This window comes from Gracilinanus agilis, chromosome 6, assembly GCF_016433145.1.
Source record: "Gracilinanus agilis isolate LMUSP501 chromosome 6, AgileGrace, whole genome shotgun sequence".
Taxonomy (NCBI): domain Eukaryota; kingdom Metazoa; phylum Chordata; class Mammalia; order Didelphimorphia; family Didelphidae; genus Gracilinanus; species Gracilinanus agilis.
In genome coordinates, this window is record NC_058135.1 from 42273884 (window position 1) to 42289319 (window position 15436).

Consider the following 15436-nt stretch of genomic DNA (forward strand, 5'->3'; position numbering starts at 1 on the left):
TGCTTGTTGATTTGGCATAAAACATGCTGTTTTGGAAAATGCCTCATCTATTCTCTCCCCCTTTCCAGAATTTTGTTTTCTTAACTATTTATTGGACCTCTGTGGCAACTGAGTTTCCACATGATCTCTAGAAGTGTAAAAATAAACACTGATTTCTCTTGGTGTAGGGTTAGAACTAGGACCAAGTGGAGCATTTGACCCATACCTGGGAGGAGGGCAGAGGGAGATTGGTACTACCTTGGCAAAGGGATGATAGACTAGTAAAAACTGCTATGCATGTGGAAATTTTTTAACGTATCAAATACATAAAAGTAGCCTCTTTATTCTTTTTTTCTTACAGAAAACACATTTGAGGTAAAATTACTGAAAAATAGTTCAGGTCTAGGTTTTAGTTTTTCTCGTGAAGATAACCTCATTCCAGAGCAAATGAATGCCAGTGTCGTAAGGGTTAAAAAGCTGTTTCCTGGCCAGCCAGCAGCAGAAAGTGGACAGATTGATGTTGGAGATGTCATCATGAAAGTGAATGGGGCTTCTCTGAAGGGACTTTCCCAACAGGTAAGTAGCAAACATGTGGCCTTTGCGTACATTAGTGGGAAGAAAGATTGGCATTTCAGAGTGGTAACTCAATGCTAGTTGAACTATATTTTAATTTTTAATCAATGTTTCCTTTAGGACGTCATCTCTGTTCTCAGGGGAACATCTCCAGAAGTCTCTTTACTCCTTTGCCGACCTCCACCTGGTATACTGCCTGAAATTGATGCATCTGTTTTGGTAAGGCTGCCTGGGAGATGGTATTTTTCATTTTTAAAGAATTTAAATGTGCCCATTAACTCTGTGACATTTGGGTTGTCAGTGACCTATGTCCTAGCTGTCTCATGGGTGAACCTATAACCTTGTGTTTCTTCAGCTCTAAAAAACAAAAGTACCAAATGAGCTTTAAGATCCCAGGAAGATATAAGAGAGGCATGAAATTCTTTTATCAAAAACTTAAAGCTCTATCACAGCTTTAGCTAGGGAAAATGAACTTTTTAGCTAATTTATTCTTACCATTATTTATTGCTAAAGAGCCTTTGTTTAGTTCTGTCATATCAATTAGAATCTCAGAATCAGAAAAGACTGATATTATCTCATGCTGGTTCTTGCCTCTAGGCAATTTACATGTTTATTATCACAATTCATATTTTTAAGCATCCCTGGGAACAGAGAATTCTAAGTTTGGAATTGATTGCTATCAACCCATATAGCCATAAATGAGTTATTAGAAGCCTGATGCATTCATTAGTTTAAATGTGAATTTGATTCAACTAACATTTGGGGCAGCTGGGTGGCTCAGTGGATTGAGAGCCAGGCCTAGAGACTGGAGGTCCTAGGTTCAAGTCCGGCCTCGGACACTTCCAGCTGTGTGACCTTGGGCAAGTCACTTGACCCCTATCGCCCACCCTTACCACTCCTGGGCTAAGGACGGTCCCTAGCCCGGATGAAAAAGGAGGAGGGTTGGGCGTGGGGCTAGCAACCCCACCCTGTAAAAACTACATCTGCTAAAGAAACTGCAACCTAAAGTAGGGGCAGCTGGGCTAGCTCAGTGGATTGAGAGCCAGGCCTAGAGACGAAAGGTCCCAGGATAAAAAAAAACAAAAAAACAAAAAAACAAAAAAAAAAACATTTAAGTTCCTACTATTTTCAAGGTTCTGTACTTAGCTATCAATAGAATAGAAAAAAGTCAGTCCCCACTGCTTTCAAGATTCTTATACCCTACCTAGATGGGTAAATGGGGTGGGGATAGGTTTTGAAATAACAGGCTGAGAGATCAGGGAGAGAGATCTCATAGTTATAGGGTGTTAGGTAGATTGTATTCGTGAAAGGAAAGACTTCCTATGGGACTTGGCCCCTGAGACAAGTCTGAAAGGTAACTAAGGTTTGGGAGGAGACACTGTGGTATAGGCATGCCCAAAAGCCTGGGCAAAAGCAGAGCCAAGGAAGTTCATGCCAGGGTTAGGGAGCAGCTAATAAGCTAGATCATCTGGAAAATAGTGTGTAAAGAGAAAGGATAGGAAATAATCTGGGGAAAGTAGATGGAAGCCAAATTGGGAAGGACCCAGTTGCATTCCAAAAAAATGGTTGACTAAGCAGAGGCAGACCACCCAGCTCCCCAACAGAAATTTCCATGTAGAACCACACAAAAAAACGCAGCTGGTAGATTGGCAGTAAGAAACGGGTTCCCAACAAAGGCAAAGAAGCCCATAGGTTCCAGATGAAGAAGAGACAGAGATGTTTAACATTCAGGGCTTTCTATCTTAAAATAGCAAGAATGAAGGGCCTCCTCAAGAAAGCTCCAAGATGGTTGTAAACACACAGTAGGAACCTGGAAAACCACAGGTTACAGCAGAAGAAAATTCAAGTGTTTCTTAGACCAGGAAACCCCAAGACTCTTAAATCTTTAGTATTTTGTCCTGAAACACTATAGAGAACCCTTGATCCAGTCCTCTAAACCTCAGAAATCTAGGAGGAGCATTAACCTGGGAAGAGGTGGTCAGTTCAGGAGACCCAAGAAAAGACTAAATAAGACCCACCCTTGACCAAAAGAGCATCAGTGTATGGAACCTGGTGTTGGCACAAGTTCTCAGTATAGCAAGTAAAACTATAGAGTGAATGAACCAAAGATAACAACCAATATAAAAATGTCATTGGTCTTAAAGGTTCCTTAAATGGAGAGTAGTTCCATAACAACTAGAAGCAGTGAGTTAAAAAAAAAAAGAAAGGGAAAATGGATTTTCTACAACTATGTGAATTTCTAGATCTGGAAGAAAGAATTCTTGTAAGAATTCCTTCACAATAGAAAGTGATGAACTATATCTAAGCTTTGGAATCCCTGAAAATTGGAATAGACTAAAAAAATCGCTGACTCCATGAGAAAGAAAAAAGTTAGAACAAAAGATTGGAAAAGTAAAAGAAAATGTAAAGCTTTCTTTAATTGGACTCCATAAAAAACACAATTTCCATTCACTCTGCCATAAAAAAAACAAAACTATTCTCTTAGATCAAGAAACTAGCAATGAAAATTTCAAAAATACATTAGAAGTAGAGTGCAAAGCAAATTGGAGAGAACTTAACAATTACTGACTTAAAGAAATTACGAAAAAGGGAAAGGCCCAGGAACTCATAACAAAAATGTAATGAAAAAGTGTATTCTACTAAAGAAATATTATAAGGCATCCAAAAAGAAGCAATTTAAGTACCAAGAAATCAAGTGTCAGAATCACCCAAAACCTGACAGCTTCTACTTAAAATGAAAGAATATCTTAAAATAAAATATTCCACTTCTTAAGGGGGCAGCTAAATGGTGTGTATAGTATACTGAACCTGGAGTCAATAAGACTCATCTTCCTGAGTTCAAATCTGGCCTGGCTATGCCTATTTAGGAAATGGCAAACCTTTCCGGTATCTTTGCCAAGAAAACCTCAAAAAGGGTTACAAAGAGTCAGACATAATTGAAAAAATGACTGAACAATGGCAGTAGTTTCACAGCCTAGATTAATTTACCCTATAAAGCTTAATATTATTCTTGAGGTGGAAAATGGATGTTTAATGGACTAGAGAACTTTACATTGTTTCTCATGAAAAATCCATAGCTGAGTAAAATTTTGAGTGGTACAAAAGTACAAGAAACCTAAAGGTAAATTTATTTGAACCATTGGGAGGAGACTATAATGATAACATTCTAAAGGGGGAAAAGAAACAAGCATCTCTTCAGAGCTTAAATATTTTTCAAAAGTTCTTGAGGAAGTTAAATAAGAAAAACAGAGAACTCGAGTGGATTGGTTCTGTTCTGAAGGTTTTAAAGGGAAAGAGGAGGTAAAATAAAAGAAATATATGGTGGAATTTCTGTTTCTCATAATTGAGATAGATGAGACAAGTATACCAACATGGAGGAAGGGATGGAGGGATCAGTTATTGAATGAATTTGACTCTTACATGAACCAGGCAGAGGAAGGTTGAACACATACATGCACACACACACAGTTAGTTTGGTATAGAAATACATCAACTTAGCTGAAAAACAAATAGGAACTGAGAGTGTGCTAAGAAGGAATATAATACTGGGAAAGGAGTAGTCACAAAGCAAAACAGATTTCCTTAATCTGAAAGGCTGATGCAAAGGAAAAGGAAAAAATGTAAAGGAGTGCCTATCAAATGGAAAAAGGTTCAGTAAACTGTGGTCTATGGCTAACGAAATATTGCATCATCAGAAATGAGAAAAGAGGCTGATAAAGAAAATCATAGGTAGTGTGACCTTTTATAAAGTGAATTGAGTAGAACTGGAAAGCAATTAAGGCAGCAACTTTGTAAAGAAAGAATAACTTTGAAAGTTGTTAGCACTTTGATGAATATAATGACCAACCATGTCTCTCATATACCTCTGATGTAGCATTTCTCCACCTTTAGATAGAGAGGGGATAAATTCAACTGAAATCCTACATTTTAGGGGCATGGCCACTGTACAGACTCATTTTACTTGTCTATGCTTATTTGTTACAAATCTTTTTCTTTCTCTCAGTTTTTTAAAGAATGACTGGGGAAGAAGGCTAGAAATTGCAGAGGGATCTGTAGTACTAATAAAACAAAAAGGGCCATTGAAACATTTTGTTCATACCCAGAAGAGAACAGAGAAAAACACATGTAGGAAAGTTTTGAAAGTAATGTGTGGAATGGATTATATATATATATTTTAAATACAGTTATCTTTTTATGTTCTACTATACTTTTTTTCATCAGTGTTTAATTTCAGAATGGTTTTTGTTAAATGTCCACTTAACGAGTTTTTATGTACCTAAGATTTTTGAATAGGGGAATGCCATTATTAGAACTTAGAAATAGTATTGTCAGAAATTGTTAGAAATAAAATTGTCACGTCTGAGAAATATTAACTAAGGTGAGGTATTATTGTCACCTTTTTTTAATAGGGAAGAAACTGAAGCTTAGAGAGATTGTAACTAAGTTAATACAGCCAGATAATGACAGAGCAGGAACGTTCACCTTCTTGTGAATTTAAGTTCAGTATCCTTTTCATTCTATCTTATTGAAATTTAAAACTTTCATTCTTAGAGAAATAAAATTACTAGCATGATATGACTGCGTTTTTGTTTATTCCAAAAATGCCACTTCGTATATGTCTGTGATAAATGTCATAAACAGCATTTTTAAGAAATAGGGTAACTGGAAATCATTGGCACATGTTACTCTTAGGCAAAGTGTTTTCTTAATGTCACAGCAATTCTTCAGATAAATAAGTGCTAACTGTAATAGATCACAATTTTCTTTTATCTATTGCAGACTCCACTACACTCCCCAGTGCAGATATTTCCAGACAGTAATAAAGAAACCCATCAACCATCACATGGGGATCATGGCACCAGCTCAGATGAAAATGAAATGTCTGACAAAAGCAAAAAGCTATTTCACTCCCTCTCTAGGAGGGATAGCTATGGTTACAGCAGTGGAAGTGGGGAAGAAGACTTAGCAGTCACTCCCAACCAACTAACAAACACTAACTGGACCTCAGCCTCTCATCAGAATCTCAGTAGTGTCATATCACCAGAGAACAGTCGATTTGAAGCAAGTGGCCAGGAAAATGTTGCCTCTACCATGTTTTATTACCCTCAAGAACCACTCAATAGGCCAAACAATGAGGACAGGTATGTTGATATTTTTGCAAAATGCTCAGAGCATTTTATTCTCATTAGCATTAGCCACTAGAAAAATATTACTTTCCTGTTTCTAAAAATGAAATGTATCCAGCAATATTGAATTACTTGTTATTACAGCCTTGCTGCTCTGCCTGAACAAAGCAGTAATTTCTTTAAGTCATTTTTTATCTGAAGTCCTACCCACCTTCCCAGTTTGGATGGATTTTCTCTCAAGGTGTCGAACGGAGGAGGGGCTAACACAGTCAGACCTTTAGGAAGGTTAATTTGACTGCTAAGTGAAGGACAGACTGGACTGGGGATAGACAGGGACTTGAAACTTGGAGACCAGTCCATAGACTATTGCGGTAGTCCAAGCGTGAAATGATGAGGGCCTGTGTACAAAAGATGTCATAAAAGTAGAATTGACAGGACGTGGCAACATTGGAGGAAGATGGAACAAGAGGAAGTAAAGATGGTACCTAGGCTTGGAACTTGGGTAATTCGAAAGCTGGTGGTGCCTTCAAAAGTAATAAAAATGGGGAGACAACTAAGTACTTAGTAGATTGAGAGCCAGGCCTAGAGACAGAAGGTCCTGGTTTCAATCTGTCCTCAGACTTCCTAGCTGGTGATCCTGAGCAAGTCACGTAAGTCTCATTGCCTATCAATACAGGATATTGATTCTAAGAGGCAAAGTAAGGTCTTTTTTTTTAAATAGGAATAAAAGGAAGGGAAGGGAGAGAGCTTGGGGGGTGGAGGGTGAAGAAGAGGTGAAAATAATATGTTCAGTTTTGATCATGTTGTGTTTAACATGTCTACAAGACATATAGTTATGTATGAATGTATGTATGTATGTATCCAGTAGGCAGTTAGAGATGTGAAACTAGAAGTTAGGAAAAAGGTTAAAGAATCAAATCTCCAAGCATAGAGATTATAATTTAATTTGTGGGAACTGATGAGATCAACAAGCAAAATAGTATAGAGACTGATGATGCCCATGGCTGGAGGCATGGCTTAATTGAATATATCCAGCAAGAGATAGGAAGGAGGAAAAAACCAGGAGAGAGTTTCAGAGTTCTGAAATCCTAGAGAGCTAAGTATCAAAGAGGAAGGTGTGAGCAACAGTGTCAAAGGCAATAGAGAGGTTAAGCAGAATGAGGTCCAAGAAAAGGCTATTGGATTTGACAATTAAGAGAGCATTATCTAGTTATTCTCAGTAATGCAGTGACCTAAGACAATCCCAGACACTCATGATGAAAAATGCTGCTTGCCCTCCAAGAAAGAACTAATAGTTTGAATACAGACTGAAACATTTCATTTTCTTTCTTCTTTTTCCTTTTTTCATTTGAGGTCTTTTCCACAAAATTACTAATGTGGAAAAATGTTTCTCATGGTTACCCAAGTAAAATATATATCAAATTGCTTCCCATCTCAAGAAAGGAGGGAATTGGGAGCTCAAAATTAAAAAAAAAAAGAAGGGGCAGCTGGGTAGCTCAGTGGAGTGAGAGTCAGGCCTAGAGACAGGAGGTCCTAGGTTCAAACCCGGCCTCAGCCACTTCCCAGCTGTGTGACCCTGGGCAAGTCGCTTGACCCCCATTGCCCACCCTTGCCAATCTTCCACCTATGAGACAATACACCGAAGTACAAGGGTTTAAAAAAAAAAAAAAAAAAAAAGTAAAAAAAAAAAAAAAGAATGCTAAAAAATGTTTGGAGGGGAGAGGGGGAGGAATGAAATGTCTTTTTTTTTTTTTAAAGAAAGATCATTAGTAACTTTGAAGAAAGGAACTTTGGTTGAGTGATGAGGTCAGAAAATTTAAAAGAGAGGGGAAAGAAAGTAGAGGCAACCCTTCAGATGTTTAGCCATGAAATTCCAAGATGATAGCTAACAGAGATGGATAGATCAAATGAGGTTTTTTTGAGAATGGAGAAGACAACTGGAATGACCTCGAGGAATTGATGCAGAGTGAAAGGAGCAGATCCAGGAGAACATTGTACACAGAGACGGATACACTGTGGTACAATGGAACATAACTTCTCTACTAACAGCAATGTAAGGATCCAGGGCAAGGCTGAGGGACTTATGAGAAAAAAAAACTAGTCACATTCAGAGGAAGAACCTTGGGAGGAGAAACACAGAAGAAAAACAATTGCTTGAACACATGGGCTGATGGAGATATTATTGGGGATGAAGACACTAAATGATAACTCTAGCCCAACTATCAATAATATGGAATCAGGTCTTGATCAATTAAAAAAAAGAGAGAATGGAGGAGACATCAGAATGTTCTTTGGCAATAAGGAAGCTTCCAGTAGACCGGGAGAGATTGAAAATTAGTAAGAGAGTAGGGATGCTGTAGAAGAGAGAAAGAAACAAGGTCCTTGGACATGCAGTAGGATTTGCCTTGGCAAGGAAAAAGACCACTTCTTCATGTGAGCAGCTAGATGGTATCTTGTATAGAATGCTGGATCTGGAGGAAAGAAGACCAGAGTTGAAATCTAACCTAAGACACTTAGCTGCATAACCCTAGGCAACACACTTTAGTACTGTTGGCCTCAGTTTCTTCATCTGTAAGTTGAGATAATACTCATAGCTATCTTTTAGAATTTTTGTGAAGATAATATTTGAAAAATGCTTTGTAAATGGCAACTATTGTGATTGCGATAATGTCATTAGAATGAAGGGAGAGAAGGAGATAGTGAAGAAAGACATCAAAATGATGAGAGAAAAAGGAAGGAAGATAAGATCTCTCAGCAAATGGCTTCAATTTTTTCAGTGAAATATAAGGCAAAGTTCTTAGCTGAAAGAGTAAGGAATAAGGGGAGCCAGAGGAGGTTTCAGGAGAGATAAAAAAGTTAGAAAAGTCTTTAGTGAATCAGTTAGGCAGGTTTAGAGCGAACACTTTATCACAATTGAACACCTAGTTGAAATTCTGTAACATAAATTTATAGTGGACTCAATTAGCACAATTTCATGATTTTTTCCAACTTCCTTCAGAAACAGAAGTAAAGACAGCAGTGGGTGGCAGTGATCTAAGACTGAGGCTTTGCAGGACAAGATAAAGGTGCAAGGGACTTGAGAGAAGACAATGTAGAATTAACTAATTCACTTGAGAGGTCATGAAAGAGAAGAGAAGAGAAGAGAGTGTGGCCAGTGTGGGTTTGATGGATTTGGAAAGAACTCAGCTGAAAGGATTAGAGGTCTCCATGAGGGTGAAAAAGAGTTTGAGGTTGCAAGACAAAGAGAAATGGAATGACAACAGATTGTGATCAGATAAGAGAATTTCAGAATTCCATGAACATGGAAGTGGTGTGCTTGTGTGTGATGGCTAACCTAAGGGTATGACCATCTCTGTGTATAGCTGAGATGGGGTAGAGGATTTGGTCATGGAAAAAAATGAACTTTGAGGAAATATCAAAATAATATAATAATAGGGGCAGCTAAGTGCCAGGCCTGGAGGTCCTGAATTCAAATCTGGGCTCAGATACTTCCTGTGCTGTGTGACCCTGGCAAGTCACTTAACTCCCATTTCCTAGCCTTTGGTGCTTTTCTAAGCCTTGGAACCAATAGAGTCGATTCTAAGACAGAAGATAAGAATTTTTAAAAATAATAATTTAACAAAAAAATCATAAATAATAGCATTTATATAGTGCCTACTATGTGCATCAGGTACTGTGCTAGCCACTATAGATATCTAAGTTTATCCTTACAACAACCTGGCATGTTATTAGCCTCATTTTACAGTTGGGGAAACTAAGGCAAACAAAGGTTGCATCTTCCTAAGATCACACAACTAGTAAATATCTGAGGCTAGATTTGAACTCAAGACTTCCCAACTCCAGGTCCAGCTCTCTCTTCACCGCTTTACCTTGCTGCCTCAACTGTATGGCAAAGCCCCCAAGTAGAAAGGTATGAGTTAGAGAGGACAGAGTGGCCATGAATAAGGTGCTGAACTCTTTGAGGGAAGATTCAAAGTTGGTAGTAAGACAACAAGATCCGGATTGGGTGGCAAGTATGGACTGAGTGAACCTTGAAAGAAGACAAGTTCAACTGAGTGATAGCAATAGAGGCAAAGTAGAAGTGGCAGTGGGGAAACAAGAAGTATTCCAGTTCTCCAACCTTGTCATGAGTCAGGGAATCTGAGGGAAATATAAGCAGCACTGGAAAGAATGACTAGGGAATGGAAATAGAAAAGACAAAATGAAAGCAAGTGTGTTATCTATGGAGCAGGCATTCCCAACAGTATGGTGAATTGAGGGGGTATAAGTAAGTGGGAGTAAGCAGTGGGGTTCCCAGAGATCAGAATTTGAAAAATGACAGCAAGGGTGAGGGGGTTCACAATCACTAGAATGACAGGGTAGTAACCATTGAGGAATAAAAATAGCACAAATGGGATAATGTTTTTAGCATGCAACAATCTCAAGTATTGTGGGAACCTAGAATTTAAAGAAAGACAGGTGTCTTCTCCATCAAAAGTCAATACAAAAGGGACAACTAGATCGCTCATTGGATAGAGAGCCAGACCTGGAGATAGGAGTGCCTCGGTTCAAATCTGGCCTCAGATTTTATCACACCTAGCTGTGTGCTCCCAGGTAAGTCACTTAACCTCCATTGCCTATACCTTTGCTGCTTTTCTGCCTTGGAACCAATAGGTAGTATTGATTCTAAGGCAGACGGTAAAGGTTTTTAAATGAATGAATAGATGGATGGATGGATGGATGGATGGATGGATGGATGGATGGATAGGCAAACAGATAGACAGATAGTAGGTAGTTAGATGGATAGATAGATGACAGACAGCCATATAGATAGATTAGAGAGATGACAGATAAACAGGCAACTATATAGACAGATTGGTTAGAGAGACAGACAGATTAGAGAAACAGAGATCGATAGGAAGGAAAGAAGGGAGGGAGAGAGGGAAGGAGGAAAGAGAAAAAAACCTCAATCCAAACTATTTTATCAAATCTTAAGACTTGGATATGGTTTTAGAGCTCATCTAGTCCACCTGACTTGTGATCAGGTCTTCCCCACTGCTGTATTCTTGACCAAAAAATTCTTTATTCATACTCTGCTTTCTAACCTCCAGTGTGGTCGGGAATTCACCATTCCATGAGGCAGACCCTTTGAACAATTGTTTTTCAAATAAGTGTTTCATTATGTTGAATCAAAATTGATCTGCATGTTTTACTAGTTGCACCTAGTTTCACAGTCTAGAGTAAAACAAAGCCATTCTAATCTCTCTTCCACAAATGCTTGAATTAATTAAAAAATCTTTCTGCTGTAATCCATACTAGATCGCTACCTTGGCTTGAAGGAAAGTGTTTGAATGTATTTCTGTTTGTGTTGTCTCTGTGTAGCAATCCTCCTTCTCCTTTGCCAGTGGATGCAGCATCCCTTCAGGGTTGCAGGATACAGCTGGAGAAAGTTTCCTCCAGTTCAGTGGATAACAATTATACGCATCAGACTTCAGAGCTCATTACACAAGAAGACATGGCATGTCTGGAAAACAGCCTAGATAAACAACTTGAAGACTATGAGCCGGTAAATTCTCTACACACTAAACAAAAAGGCACTTTCTTCTCAACTCTGTATAAAATAATGTTTCTTCCAGGGCAGCTAGGTAGGTCAGTGGATTGAGAGCAAGGCCTGAAGATGAAAGGTCCTGGGTTCAAATCTGGCATCAAGACTCTTCCTAGCAGTGTAACCCTCAATAAGTCACTTAACCCTCACTGCCTAGCCCTTATCCCTCTGCTGCCTTGGAGCCAACACACAGTATTGAATCAGAGGCAGAAAGTAAAGGTTTAAAAAAACATATTTTTAACTGGAACAAAGAGTATGGTTTTTTGAATCACTTGATGATGCAAATAAATGCTGCCAATGTATATAATGTCTCTTGCTAATTACTATATATTACCTCTAAAGTGAATATATTTTAAATTTGTTTTTTAATTGAACTAAAATATATTTTCCGTCATCCCATTATGCCCCTTTTCCATGTACAGTTCGTATTGTCATATACTTGATTTTATAAACAGCTTTTAAAATGTATAATATTCTCTACTTGGCCTGAAAATCAGATCCTTTTGTATAACATTTCCTCCTTTTTTTAATACCTTATCTTCCATCTTAGAGTTCTTATTAACTGTTGGTTCCAAGGTAGAGAGCAGAAGGGCTAGGCAATGTGGGTTAAGTGACTTGCCCAACATCACACAGCTAAGAAGTATCTGAGGCCACATTTGAACCCAGAACTTCCCATCTCTGGGCCTGGCTCTCAATCTACTGAGACACCTAGCCACCCCCAAAATTTCCTTTTGATGACCTTGTTATATGGGCACTCCTGCAATGCCCTTACTTTTTGCTTTTGCTTTTGAGTAGTAGAATGAAAAACCCCCAAGATTAAGTGTATCCTTATGTATTCTCCTCACAAAGCTGTCCCTGTAGCTTCCTTAAACTCATACAGATTTCTATAGAAACTTTCTTCAGGTTCTACAGAAAATTTTCCTATGAGGACCTGACTTCTTGGCAGTTACATTATTATCTCCAGAATCTCTGTCAATCACTGTAAAATTATAACAGTATTCCCATCATCTATGTACCTATTCATGCCCATTAGAAATTAGAGGTGTGATGCCCTTAAGAAATGCTCTTTTAGGGGGCAGCTGGGTAGCTCAGTGGAGTGAGAGTCAGGCCTAGAGACGGGAGGTCCTAGGTTCAAATCCAGCCTCAGACACTTCCCAGCTGTGTGACCTTGGGCAAGTCACTTAACCCCCGTCGCCCACCCTTACCACTCTTCCACCAAGGAGCCAATACACAGAAGTTAAGGGTTTAAAAAAAAAAAAGGCAAGCAAACAAAAAAGCAAAGAAAGTGAATTACCCAATTTGTGGCAAAATTCTAAAATGAATTATTAAAATGATGATCTGTGAAACACTTCAAAAAGGAAAATTATAGCCACTGTGAAATCAGTATGGATTCAACAAAAACATGTCACACTCATCTCATTCAATCTTTAAAAAAAAAAAAGGAATGCTCTTTTGTCTATCTCTTAAGAAAAAGAAAAAAGCTGTGTTTTAACCTAGTTTCTGTGTGCTGCTCTTTCTCTCTGACTTCATAGCAAAATAGGGTTCTCTGATTCACCATTTTCTTCCCTTAGGAAGTGGAACTCCATGTTATCCTGACAAAATCAGACAAAGGCAGCCTAGGCTTCACAGTTACCAAAGGCTCTGAGAGTGTTGGCTGTTATGTCCATGATGTCATTCAAGATCCAGCCAAAAGTGACGGGAGGCTCAGACCTGGAGATCGACTCATAAAGGTGAGGCAAATAAGAGAAATGGGAGAAGGACATAACATGGCCAAAAAAATAGACCAGGGCCAGTAGGGACAGGGTAGTAAGACTGGCATTATAATTCTTCATATGTGTGCTTCTCCTTCTCTCCTTAAAAAAGGCTAGTTTTAAAGCTACTACCAGGAGCAGCTAGATGATTCAGTGGATAGAGAGGCAGACCTGGAGACAGATCCTGGGTTCAAATCTGGCTTCAGACACTTCCTCTATGACCCTGGTCCAGTCAGTTAACCCCAACTACCTTGCCCCTTATTGATCTGATTCTTAGTATTGATTCTAAGATAGAAAATAAGGGTTCAAAGAAAAGAAAATTCTCAGGAGTTATGTTAGTTATGTATTTTCCATTTTCATTAAATTTACAAGTTAAATAGAAAGAGAACATTCAATTGATCAATTGAATTTATTATTTATTATGAATCTCTTGATGGCCAAAATCTGTTTTAAACAGGTTGGGGGCATTAATATGATTTTCTTGGCAATTTTGACTCATGTTGCATAAATCATAGGTGCTAAACATGTGGCCCATACACCACATATATGGTTAACAACACTCTTGAGGGTGGCCCAAACCAGATTAAAATGTAACTGGGAAATATTTAATGAAATAAATTTAAAAAACTAAAATGTAGATAATTATATTTTAAAACTAAGTCCCCATACAGCCTGCAGAAGTCCTTAGATATAAATTAGAGGTCTTAGTTTCTATTTGTTTGAAACCACCCGAATAAATTATTTTCCTTCTACATCTTTTCAGGTTAATGACACAGATGTCACTAATATGACTCATACGGATGCAGTGACTTTGCTTCGAGCTGCACCAAAGACAGTTAGATTAGTTCTGGGTCGGATTCTGGAGTTACCTAAGATCCCAATTTTGCCTCATTTGCTACCTGATATTACATTAATGTGCCTCAAAAAGGAATTGGGTAATGTAAAATCAAAATTTTATATTAAAAGATTTTATTGGTCACATTCAAGAAGTTTCCTTTTATTACCAAGTGAATAAAAATTGTTGAGCATCTTTCCATTTCCTTTAAAGGTCTGTCTTTATCTGGAGGTCATGATAGCATTTACCAGGTGATCTACATTAGTGATATCCATCCAAAGTCCACTGCCGCCATTGATAGTGATCTCCAGCCATTAGACATAATCCATTATGTGAATGGAATGAGCACCCAGGGGATGACTTTGAAGGAGGCTCAGAAAATACTGGAAATGTCATTTCCCTCAGTGGTGCTGAAAGCCACAAGGTATTTGCTGATTTCTTAGCATATGTTACATGGGCATCCCTTAAAGCCTTTTTCAGATTAGGTCATAAAAATACAGTGGTAAGCATTTATTTAGCACTGTACTTTATTTAGCACCATACTTAGTGCTGGGATATATACAAGCAAAGGGAAAGACAGTCTTTTAATGGGATACACAAAAAGGAGCTGAAAGGCTGGGGAGTGGGGTTCAGAACAGAGAGGGAGTGAAGTTACTTAGAAGCATAGCTCAAAGGGCAATAAAGATGGACCAGTCTGGTCCTCTGTAGTAAAGCTCAACTGTTTAATGAGTAAGGGATTTGGAGAAGGGATTAGAGAACTGTTCAAGTAATTGGTTCTATTAAACCATTCCATGAGCTGAAGGAAAACAGTGAATAATACGTTGTGAAAACAAATGTAAATGTAGTCTATCGAGGTTATACATTTGGTAGATCTAGAAACTAGATTAAGGTCAAAGAAATGCCAGAGAAATTTCTCATATTGTCTGTTTTTTTCACGTTATATTGTCTGTGTGTGAGGAGATTATCTTTCAAATGTGAAATTGTATTATTTCTTAAGTCAGTTTGCTAGATCTTTTGCGAATAGCATTCATTCCTTTAGCCCTTTGTATATTTTACTTTTTCCCAATGGGGAATTACTGACCTGATTTCTCATGTCATCCTAAGGATTGGATTGGCAAGGAAGTGTTTGTGCAGTGAGGCTTTTGATCATTTGTGGGAGGAGGTCAGACAGCCTGAAAAGTATTTTTGTGGAAATCAATATCCTTTCCAGTTCCTGTGAATTGATCTGTATCTCAGGAATTCCTTATAACCTGTGTAAAAATGGAAAATAAAGAAATTTGTGCTGATGGCAGCACTTACCAGATGCCTTTGTTCACTGCTATTTTGCTTGCCTGGCCCCCTCAGAGGCATAGGAATTAATACTGTTAGCATATGGGCAAGGGAGAGGTATTAGTGGCTAGGACTGTACCATCTTATTCTACACCTTCTCAGTGTCTCATTAATATTGAAATGGTGCCTAGCAGTGCTGAACTCAGGACTGTGCCCAAGGCAATAATTATTGCCAAATTCTGATTTATTTATTTCTGGGACCTTCCCTTCCATTCCACTCTCTCTCCCACCACTGAAAGTTATCATTGGACTTCTGGCA

At 38.3% G+C, this 15436-nt stretch overlaps 1 protein-coding gene across 1 annotated transcript in view; it reads left to right on the forward strand.

Moving 5' to 3' along the window:
- Positions 1-15436, forward strand: part of PTPN13 (protein tyrosine phosphatase non-receptor type 13) — a 239346-nt gene that overhangs the window by 191676 nt on the left and 32234 nt on the right. The window contains exons 29-35 of the mRNA XM_044682397.1: positions 341-555; positions 673-771; positions 5332-5693; positions 11040-11223; positions 12834-12992; positions 13777-13948; positions 14062-14272. Coding sequence (XP_044538332.1) covers positions 341-555; positions 673-771; positions 5332-5693; positions 11040-11223; positions 12834-12992; positions 13777-13948; positions 14062-14272 — 1402 coding nt within the window. The remainder of the gene's footprint in view (positions 1-340; positions 556-672; positions 772-5331; positions 5694-11039; positions 11224-12833; positions 12993-13776; positions 13949-14061; positions 14273-15436) is intronic.